This window comes from Brachionichthys hirsutus, chromosome 15, assembly GCF_040956055.1.
Source record: "Brachionichthys hirsutus isolate HB-005 chromosome 15, CSIRO-AGI_Bhir_v1, whole genome shotgun sequence".
NCBI lineage: Eukaryota > Metazoa > Chordata > Actinopteri > Lophiiformes > Brachionichthyidae > Brachionichthys > Brachionichthys hirsutus.
Genome location: NC_090911.1, coordinates 10,464,405 through 10,475,265, shown reverse-complemented (window position 1 = coordinate 10,475,265; position 10,861 = coordinate 10,464,405). Strand labels below are relative to the sequence as shown.

The following is a 10,861-nucleotide window of genomic DNA, read 5'->3' as shown; positions in this document are numbered from 1 at the left end:
GAACAAATATTCTCCTTTATTTTCGTGTGGAAATAGTGAAAAGATAATTGCAACTGCAAATTCAGGTTTAAATTTGTGACATTTCTGCATACAGTCAGCCCAGAAGAGTGTTTTATAGAACGAAGTCAGCCATTAATATAATGAACTAATTCAAAGTTTTGTCAAAATATGAAGCCGACAAAGTGAATCTGTATAAGACGCGTATTTATTGTTGTCCCTGTGGTCTTTAATAGTTATAATAATAGCCCCCCCCCCCCTCCTAATATAATCGTGTCCTCGAGCGGTTCATTCAGGAACATTTTGATTTTGAAGGAGAAATACAAAAAATATTGCTGCTACGTGAAACGCGAATGTTTTCCTTGAAATCGTTCATCTGATGTCCGAATCCGATTAGATGATTTATGGGAACGAAATGACGAATAGAATTATCCAGAATAAACTAAAGTTGCTCTGATGAAGACGATAAAAACACTCCCAGTAAACCTGTAACATTTAATCATAACGCATTAAAGTTTAATCCGGTTGCCGGTTTTTTTCACCGAGACCCGGAACGAATCTGCATTTTTTTCTTTTTTAATCTCCAACACGTTTGATCAAAGCCTTGATCTGTCAAAGCGACGCTTTCAAAGAGGATTTGAGTCCTGGATCATCAAAACGGCGTGAATAAATTCATACGTCACGGTTCATTATGACCCCCCCCCCCCGCGCTAATCACCCAATTAAGAGTGTTTTGTATAATTAATGATTTGGACAAAAACGATAATTGGATGTTAATGGATAACGCTTCCGTGTGAATGCGCACGTTAAGCGCGAGGACTTTCTTCCACGTCACTGAATCCACGCGCCATAATAACACTGATTGTAACGCTTGCAGCTTCCGGTAACGCTCTGCTCTTCTCCCGCCACGCAGGCCGCGACCTCTCGCCATGCAGCACTACGGGGTGAACGGCTACTCCCTGCACGCCATGAATTCTCTCAGCGCCATGTACAACCTGCACCAGCAGGCCGCGCAACAGGCGCAGCACGCGCCCGACTACCGGCCGTCCGTGCACGCGCTCACACTGGCCGAGAGACTCGCTGGTAATGCGTGCACGTTGTGACACACACACACACAAACACAAGCTCTAATAATAATTGGAAATAAAAGAATATGCTTAATTACTGTAATAATAAAGTTATTGTGGACGCGCCTCGTTCATAATGCAGACAGATATGAATCCCGCCACGCGCAATAAAATGAACTTTCCGGTGTCTTTCCTTTCCAACGGCTGCGCATTTGAAGACATCATCCTGGAGGCCCGCTACGGCTCGCAGCACCGCAAGCAGCGCCGCAGCCGCACGGCCTTCACCGCCCAGCAGCTGGAGGCCCTGGAGAAGACCTTCCAGAAGACCCACTACCCGGACGTGGTGATGCGGGAGCGGCTGGCCATGTGCACCAACCTGCCCGAGGCGCGCGTTCAGGTGCGGAGAGAAGAGAAGCGCAGCGTGCGTGGGACGTCCCGTGATTTGTACTCTGGTGGCATTCATTGTGATCATTAACTGTCATTTTAATGCGGGTTTTGTGGCTGTTTTCTTTGGGTGGATGTAAATGGTTAAAGTAAATAATGAAAGAAATAAACTCGCGTGTTCATCCTGATTAAATAGAAATCAGTTTGTGGAGTGTTATCAATACAAATACTTTCTCCCCCTTCAAAATAGGAATTGTAAACTACCAATAAAAAAAAAAAATACAATGCCAATTAAAATAATAATAAACTATAAATAAACGTAATGTAAGTGATATTGAAGCCATTTGATCAAGATTATTAATCCAGGCACTTATTGATTTTTTGTGTTTTTCATTGCAGTCTATCACGTGATTCTCACTAAATTATATCATTCCTCTGCTGTGTTTTAATACTGCATGTACTGCATGGTTTAATTCACTGGTCTGCATTTAAATCCCCCCCCCCCCCCCCCCCATCAGGTTTGGTTCAAAAACCGCAGAGCCAAGTTCCGCAAGAAGCAGCGTAGCCTTCAGAAGGAGCAGCTTCAGAAGCAGAAGGAGGCATCTGGAGAAGGAGGAAGTGAGAAGGAGGACGCGCCACCCTCCACAACGATCCTTCCCGACGCACAGCTCCCTCCTTCGTCCTCGTCTTCCTCCTCGTCTTCTCTGGAGACAGAGGGCCCTGCAGTCCGTCCCGCAGCGCTGGACATGGAGCTGAACGTCACCTCGGCAGAACACTCGGGGAGCGATTCAGCGACGGAGGATAACGCCACTGACAAGGAGGACGAGAGTAAATGTCAGAGGGAGGAGATGAAGTGTGAGAGAGCGGGGACTCCGGGGGACGTCTCTCCAGCCTGCAGAAGGCTCAGTCCTAAACCAGGTAAGAACCCCCCCCATGGCTTTAGCGTTCACAATCTTAGATCACCGACCTGCTCGTCTCAAACACTTTCCCCTCTTTCTGTTCAGACTCTCCCCTGGTCTCCCCGTCTGTGACCCCCTCTTCCTCCGGCAGCGGCATGGCCAGCAGCGGCCCCCTCTCCCAGGGCCACGCTTACTCCTCCTCCCCTCTCAGCCTGTTTCGTCTGCAGGAGCAGTTCCGCCAGCACATGGCTGCCACCAACAACCTGGTGCACTACCCTGCCTTTGACCTCGCCGCCCCGTCTTCACTCCCCTACCTGGGGATGAATGTCAACATGCCCCCCGCGCCGTTGGGTTCGCTGCCCTGCCAGTCTTACTACCAGTCCCTGTCCCATCACGCCCAGCAGGTGTGGAACAGCCCGCTGCTGCAGGCGTCGGCTGCAGGGGGCCTCGCCAGCCACAACAACAAGACCACCAGCATCGAGAACCTGCGTCTGAGGGCCAAACAGCATGCGGCCTCGCTGGGACTGGACACGATGTCTAACTGAAAGTCAAGCTGTATGGAGGACAGCGGAGCCGCCGTCCCGTCCTACTGCGTGTTTGTGTGGCTGTGATAGCTCTTTAGGAACCATATACTCACCCCCTTCTCCAGTAGACGGGTACAGGACATGCGGAAATGTCCAAAAATAAAACACACCCTCATACGCTGGACCTAAAGAACTCCACAGCGTGTTTTAGGACAGACCAAACAGCTTGTTTGGCTTCTCTAAGCCTCTTTAAGAGTATAACCACGGGACGAGAAAACGCACAAGTTAAAGGACGTTGCTCGAATATCGCTACGGATTAAGTGAATGGCAGAGGACCTTATCAATATTGAACTATTTAAAAGAAAACAAACTGAAAACGATATACACAGTTGATGACAAATGCACTCGGTTAAAAAGACAATGCAAATAATGTTTACAAGGATAATGTGAATAAACGAGGCACTTTTGGTGGAATTAAGCTCATTGGCCAGGGAGGGGGGGGGGGGAGGAGGGGGGGGTATGCTTGTACAGCAGAGAGGCCTATTCTGTCACATGATCATTGACATTTCAATTAAGGAGTGCTGTTGTGTACATAGCATGTAATACATAACAGCACATAAATAAAAATAAACTCCAAGTCATGTTTGTCCTCAACAGCATAATTAAAAGTGACTAATTTACCAGTTTAATGGCCGGTGATCTGCCGCTTTGTTGGTTTGATAATGAGAAAATGATTTCAGTGACTAAATTCTCAGAGCTTTTAATTACATTTTGCCCCGGGCTATGGGAGCTGGGGCAAATGCAATTATAAACATGAAAGCCGTTTAAGACTGGCCTCATAAATTCAAGAAGCGTGTGCTCTAAATTGCTCAATGGCTCAAAGGCATTGACACAATTGACATCACCTTAATGCCAGCTGACCAATTTCCTTCCGATGCCCAATATTAATCTGGAATTGTATTCAAATTTTTATTTTGGCCTATTCTCTTGAGGAAACATGCAGATTTTTTAGTAAAAGTCTGGCTGACTGCTGGCACTTGAGGCATCACATGCATCGCTGATAATTTCTGTTAGTGTGTCTTCATATGGGAAAAAAAATGCACATTATTTTAGTATGTTAAACACAAAAAAGTCTATTAATGTTTATTGGTAAGGTAATTGTAAAGTTCTTATTATGTTGTATAACTGACGACTCTTCTTCCCAATAAAACTCGTGTAGCTGTGAAGTTGTGTTTGCTGAGCTCACCGGCGTCCCCCGTCTGTCCCCGCTCTCTCTCGGTTGTCTGGGTGACGGTCCTGGGTTTGAACTAATATTTTAAAAGTCTTCACTTTCTACTCCAGAATTAACAAGAGTGAAACAACAGAAAAAAGATGTGATGCTGGGAAGTTGTCGCCTTCTGTATTTTGTAATCCAGAGTGTCAGTCGAGGAAGGCGAGAAGGCTTGGGTGAATATTGGACCCTTGTCCTGTCTCACCGCCATTTGAGTTCTGTTGTTTCAATGATTCTAATGCTGTCCCCGATGTCTCCGTCAAACTACTTGGTCCAGTAGTAGGTTTATAATGGTGGAGAGGGGGGGGGGGGTGAGAGGACTGTTAGCGTTGTCGTTTCCTTTCCTCCCCAACAATGTAGACTTGAAATAGTGTTGTTGTAAAATAATTACAAAATAAAAAAAACATTGCTTGGAGATCTTTATAAGAAAAACGTCTCTATCTGTGCTGAATATGTACACGGTACTGGGGTTGTTATGGCAACATCTTGAGAGAAGTAGTATATTGGGCTTCATATATGCAATAAAAAATATTTAACAGCACAGATGCAAAAATGCAAGATTGTGTAGGATTTGGAATACTATGTTGGAACGGTTAATTTGCCTTTTAGCAATGAAGCAAAGCATTAGAAAATAAAAAAGAACACTGATGTTAAATTCAAAAACATAAAATACACGTTAAAAACCAGTACAATTAATATGCAAGTCATGCTTTTGGATTTTCTTCTGCCTCGATAATGAGTGTGAGAGAGAAAAACTCATGGTAGGAGGGAAAAGGAAGTGGCAAGGTGGGAAAAAAAAGAAACAATGCAGGGAAGGTCAAATTGAGATAACGTCATGTAGGAGAATGTGCAGGGAGATGGAGGCAGAAAAAGGAAAAGGTAATCTGAAAAATAAAAAAGGCGCATGGAGACATGAGCAATCCCCAATGAATAAGCAGGCCATTATCCTGAAGAATGATGGCCCGGGGCGGTGATTATGCTGCTATTATATCTTTAACAGCATGGTTTGTCAAAACGCACAGACCCCCACCCATCCCTGCCCCTGTATACACACACACACACACACGAGAACACACGCAGGGCAGTTGAGCATCTCTGCTACCTCCTCCAAAATGTGCCCTTGCTCTTCCCACATTTACGTGGTGTGTGGTTTTCTTTTGCTGTTAATTGAGTTAGTCTCCAACATATTTCCCTCCTCAGTGCATCTGAACAACAAATAGGCCTCGGCTCCTCCTCTGAGCACTTTCTCTCCGACCGTTATGAATGACCGGCATCCAAAAACACGGACGTGGGAAGGATAATAATCTCAGATTAGCAGCGTTAATGTGGGTGAAACACCTCACCCTAACCTCGTTGTGTTTTATTACACCAAATACATGTGTGTGTGTGTGTGTGTGTGTGTCCTTAGCCAAGGACATCCTCACTGATATGATTGTAGTGCGGATATGCAGCAGCAGCGAATGTCCTTGTTATCCAGAGTCGGAATCTGTCCAGGTACATGGCAGGATTTCCTCCCATGGGGGCCATCGAGAGCAGAGAACATAACACATTATTCTTGTTCCGAGTGTTCTCTTTTCTTAACACACACACACACACACGCACACACGCACACGCACACACGCACACGCACACGCACACACCCCACAGGGGTTGAACAGGGATTGTGAGATTGTACTGCTGCAGGGTCAAGCGCATTGAGCCCTTGATGCTGGATCAGGTGCTTCCAGCTCCAACACTCAGGGCTGTGTATTCACAGCTAAACACCCTTTTATGGGCACACATGCATCGCCTACATCTACGTCCCTTTAAGCGAGAGGTGACACGAGCGTATTCATGTCTGAAAACCACCCAATAAATTGTGATAGCAATATGAGGGTATGAACTTCCATGCCCAGGGCAGACAGTTTAAGGTTTTAGTTGCCATGGCATCTTTAAAAAACATACATGCACACATGTTATCCCCCTTTCTTTGTATTGTAAAGCAGGGGTGAAGGAAACAATCTCCGCTCACACATTTTGCAATGATGACAATAAAAAAATAATAATGATACGAATAAAAACCCTTACAACACTGAAATTACTGACAGTAATTATCCATCGCTTTACAAACAGAATACAGACAAACACAGTTGTTGACAGAACTGACTGAATTTATTCGAGGATCGAGGATCACCACTGCTATAAAGTGAAGTCTGCAACAGAAATAAAAGCTTTAAACACCAAGTTTTGTGTCCGACTCACACCGGTCAATGGTTTGCTGCATTATTGCCTTTAACTGTCTCTCTCTCACACTCACTCACACACACACACACACACCCCCAGAGCAAGCCCCCCCACACAAAAATCACAGTGTACCATTCAATCAGTGCTTTTTTCTCCCCATCCCCTCCATGGTTCTCTTAAAGGTTTTAACCATGGCGAGAATGAAAAGTGCCAGCGTCAGAAAGCTCGGCCCATTCAGGACGTGACAGGGTCTGCCAGAATATGATCCTAATCCTGTTTCCAGCATTCTTTTAGCACACTGGCGTTGCCATTCCACTGCATATTCTCTGAGCTGTCAGGCCTATAGGGAAATCCCTCTGATAGTGCATCGGCCAGATACACATCAAAGCCCAGCTGGGAACCACCAGTGAGAACTTAGGAGAGGGAAGCTCCAGTATAAATCATGTCTACAGGTACATTCACACACGCAAATATATTTAAATACAAAAACATCCCTTAAAACACGCACAATAGAAACAGAATCATCTTCACACATTCTGATAAATGAAAACAGCAGCAGAGACGTAATAGTGATGGAGAAACAAAGACGGGGGTGATATCCCGAAGCAGACAACAGGTGGTTAAACTGTGTATCCTGGGCCACCCTCCTTTAGTTCCACTTCATCTTCCATTTTCTCCTTGTCCTTTTATTCTTAAACATTCTGGCTGCCATCTCACCCCTCCCTGGGTAATCTTCTTAGAGAGAAGAAAACCTCCATTCTTTCTCTTCTTAATCTGGCTGCAGCCTAAACCTCCGGTTGTGTTTCCAACGCGGGCCCCTCGGCACCGCTCTCAGCCAGTCCAAGGAGCCCGTTGGAGAATGCTTATAGATCACATATCGAGTGTAGGGGCTGGAATACAGAGACGGACTGGTGTAACTGTAACGGCAAGTCAGTAGCTCTGAGGGAGAAAAAATATCAATATCTCACATAGCGTCAACAAATAATTTAAAAGAAATAAGACTTGGCTGCATGTGTGTGTGTGTGTGTGTGTGTGTGTGTCAACACGTTGTATATGCAGCCAGAAAACCATACATGAATTTACCAGTATACAAGACAATGAATGAAAAGCCAAGAACATGTTTGCTTTCACTGACGTCAGAGGAAAACTGCATCAGAAATAAACTGATAGAAGCAGTTGGAAAGAAGCCTCCCCTTCCTGCTGGGCTCAGTCTATTCAGTGAATGTACGACAAAGACCCCCCCCCCCCCCCCCCCCCACACGCACACAGGAGAAATCCTCCATTTCCCCATTGTACACACATCTGATCTTCTCCTCTGGAATGGAAAACATCCCCCCCCCCCCCCAGACCCACCGTGTGTAACTTGACTAAACACAGAGACACCTTAATGTTCACCTCCACGTCGTCAGAGGCTCAAAACTGAAGCCTTCATTCTTCTTGTCACACCCAAAATGAAGATAACGAGTCAATTTACCTCCTTTAGGACTGCAATGCACGGAGATTATTCACTTGTGCTGCACGATAAGAAAGCGTCACACCAGCAGAAGAGCGACAATTTAATTTATGACAGCACAACGGAAGCATAGTTGCGTAGTTAAAGCCATAAGATTCATCTTTCTCATGCGAAGCATACGTCTCCCTAACACAGGCTTACACCCAGGGAACACAAATGCACAATGGTTCATTGGCTAATTCAATAATAAAGCTGACGACCGGCGGAGCACAGAGACAGGCAGAATAGAGTAAGTCATCGCAAACAGCCTGCCGTCTCCCGAGTGTTAAAACATGTAAATTTATGGAAGAGCCCATAGGAAACACATATTTACAATACGTTTAGGTAATCACAAGATGTGTGGAGAGGCACTCAAGGCCCTGGAGATGAAAGCAGTCAATACAAAAAGAGTTTTTATGTGTCATTAATTCCCTCTGCATTCCCAGATACATCCCCCCCCCTTTTACCGCAGTAATACAGTAATCACTCACAATCGCACAGAAAATTATCTGCACTCATCTGTGGAATAAAAAAAAGCGGCGGGGCAAAACAGGGGCGAGCCGTCCCATTTCAGCTCTCTGCTGCCTCTTTAATGTTCATCTGGGAGCCGCATGGCTGCCGTCCATCCCTGCGCCGAGATGGGGGGAGTCAGCTCCTGCTGCCGGAGCAGCTTAATGACAGCTGGGTGGGGATGGTGGACTCGTTAGGCAAAGACACTCTCACATACCTTTTTCACGCTACATTGCCTGGTCAGGACGACATTAAGGGTCATCGGCAGTGTGATGGGGAAAAAAAGAGGCACCTCTCCGCTCACATTAGCTTATGATAAGGAGGAAACATCTCACCTCTGAGCGATGCAAAAACAATCCCAGTGCTATTAATAAAAGTTGCCCAGAGTCAGATGTGAGAAGCAAAATGTTTCAAATAAGTCATTACCTGCCTGTTCATTATGGCCTCCCTTCCACAAACTCACATTATTAGCTAAGACATCAAACCTGATGAGTAACCATAGAAACAAGTCAAATCAATTTTCAGTAGAGAGTTAGAGAGCAGGTAATTCTGATGGAAATGTGTGTTTCAGTAATATGATTCCCTTCCTTAAATATTCATATATATGCATCTGACAGTGTAGAAGGACAAGCATCCTTGAGGATGTCCTCAGTGTCCTCCAGCGGGCACTGAATACACAGAACGCTTGAGCCTTTAGCTGCGGTTGCCCCCTAGAGGCCAAAGATAAAACCTACAATGAAAATAAATTGTCTCAAATGTGTTTTTTTAAGTCAGTCAATTTGAACTAACTTTAGAAAATCTACATTTTAATTCGTTTTTTTACTGGTCTAAATAAAGACACTCAACTTACATTTTGTTCACCCTTATCTCTCTGCACATCATTCTGCTGGAGTTCTTGCATTTTCTGTTACGTCATGATAATTGCTCAAACGATGACCGATGAGTCTGATGCTGAAGAGTCCAGAGGAATCACACTGTTCATTCAATCTGCAGTCTTTTGGGGTAATCCATCCACAGTCTATGCTAGCCTCCTTAGCTTGCAAATGTAGATGGGACCAAAGTTAGCAGCTAAGTGTGGGATGACCATCACTCCAATGTGGAGGTCAGGAGCAAAGTGAAAGGTTTTTCTAAACATGTGGGTAAGGGGGTTCAAGTCAACAACCTGAATCAAGATAGGGAGAAGGGGACAAAAAAAAAAGGAGAACAGATTCATATCATTTGTTGCTACCAGGTTCTCATGTTCATAATTCAGAAGCCGATATGTCTCAGAATATCCAGGCTCATAATCTGAGCCAAGATATTTTTATCACTGAATCTCGTTGATGCTGTTTAGTACCTGAAGAATAATGCCGTGGTTCTCTTGAGCCACGCAGATCGCCTCTTTCACCACATTCTGGTTCTGGTTTTGAGAAAGACTGCAGGTGGCGTAAATAATCTCCCCACCCGGACAAGCTGCTTGGACTCCCGCTCTGCAGGATGGAGAGAGGCTTTGTTTACTTCATAGAAAATAATCATGTTCTCTTATAGCTTTAAAGTGGATTGTAAAAAAATCACATCAACTGTATTTATCAAATATGTACACATAGCTTTCTCATTTCACCAAAACTTACAGCAGCAGCTTCAGCTGTAGCTGCGGCAGCCTTTGTCTCTCGCCAGTCCTGTCCTTTCTGAATATATTGTTGTCGTCCTCCATGACAGAATGTCTGTCTGTGGTGCAGGGGACATCAACTAGGACCTGATATAAGAAAGGAGGGGAAAACACGGGTTGTATTAGGTATACATATAATTAAATCAGGCACTGATAAAGGATAAACATGATCATGTGCCACTGACTTACCCTGTTAAAAGTATTCCTCTCTATTTCCCCCCATTTGGTGCCATCAAAGGAGGTGATGCGTAGCTTCTCGTCTTTCAAAAACATCTTAGGAATGTAGCTATGGAGGGCTTTTTTCATCCGCAGTGTTCGAGACACTGAGGAATCATTGATGCACAAAAAACCTTTGGCAGGAATGCAAAGGATGGCGGGTTCATTACAACTGCCAGACAAAACATTAGCAATGGACCAAGTGAGGGAAAAAAGACAAAGGAGTGCAGTCAACTTACCGAGAGACTGAGCCTGAAGTAAAGCCAAGGTTTTGCCTCCTGGAGCGGCACACAGGTCGAGCACACTGTGACCTTCTCGAACATCAAGTGCGAGGCAAGGCAGCAAAGATGCAGCATCCATCAAGTAATAACCCAACAACCCAAACATATCCGGTCTTTGGAGGGCCAAGAACATGAAGGTGTACTTTCAGAAAATAAATGGAAGCTAGCCTGGTCCTCGAAAATGTTCAACTACTTCAACAGAATATTTTTGACAAATGACAAAAGAAAAAGAAAAGCTCACCTAGCCGGCTTGAATCTTGTGGTATCGGCTCTTGGAAACACCAAGCACTTGATTTGAGGAGTAAGCTGTAGAGGAGCAGGCGCCTGACCGTCACCGTCAGATTTCTTCA

At 44.9% G+C, this 10,861-nt stretch overlaps 3 protein-coding genes across 3 annotated transcripts in view; 1 reads left to right on the top strand and 2 right to left on the bottom strand.

The window, feature by feature from the left end:
- The first annotated feature begins 926 nt into the window (after positions 1-926).
- On the top strand, positions 927-2,892 carry dmbx1a (diencephalon/mesencephalon homeobox 1a). The gene is made up of 4 exons (XM_068749194.1): positions 927-1,080; positions 1,283-1,461; positions 1,967-2,366; positions 2,453-2,892. The coding sequence occupies exons 1-4, from the start codon at positions 927-929 to the stop codon at positions 2,890-2,892; spliced, it is 1,173 nt and encodes a 390-aa protein (XP_068605295.1).
- A 3,326-nt stretch (positions 2,893-6,218) lies between these two features.
- Positions 6,219-10,861, bottom strand: part of pif1 (PIF1 5'-to-3' DNA helicase homolog (S. cerevisiae)) — a 7,923-nt gene continuing 3,280 nt past the window's right edge. Inside the window, exon 12 of the mRNA XM_068748926.1 lies at positions 6,219-6,241. Coding sequence (XP_068605027.1) covers positions 6,219-6,241 — 23 coding nt within the window. The remainder of the gene's footprint in view (positions 6,242-10,861) is intronic.
- Positions 9,385-10,856, bottom strand: nsun4 (NOP2/Sun RNA methyltransferase 4; the record flags this gene model as incomplete). Its single annotated transcript, XM_068748779.1, has 6 exons — positions 9,385-9,528; positions 9,703-9,835; positions 9,977-10,101; positions 10,204-10,364; positions 10,470-10,624; positions 10,753-10,856. Coding segments are annotated over 6 exons (822 nt in total), but the record flags the coding sequence as incomplete, so codon positions are not given.

What these genes read in the sequence shown, in the direction of transcription:
- dmbx1a (XM_068749194.1), top strand. Translation starts at nt 927, where the DNA reads ATGCAGCACTACGGGGTGAACGGCTACTCCCTGCACGCCATGAATTCT. An exon ending in TGCCCGAGGCGCGCGTTCAG is followed by an intron (nt 1,462 to 1,966) that starts GTGCGGAGAGAA and finishes CCCCCCCATCAG; the next exon opens with GTTTGGTTCAAAAACCGCAG. An exon ending in AAGGCTCAGTCCTAAACCAG is followed by an intron (nt 2,367 to 2,452) that starts GTAAGAACCCCC and finishes CTTTCTGTTCAG; the next exon opens with ACTCTCCCCTGGTCTCCCCG.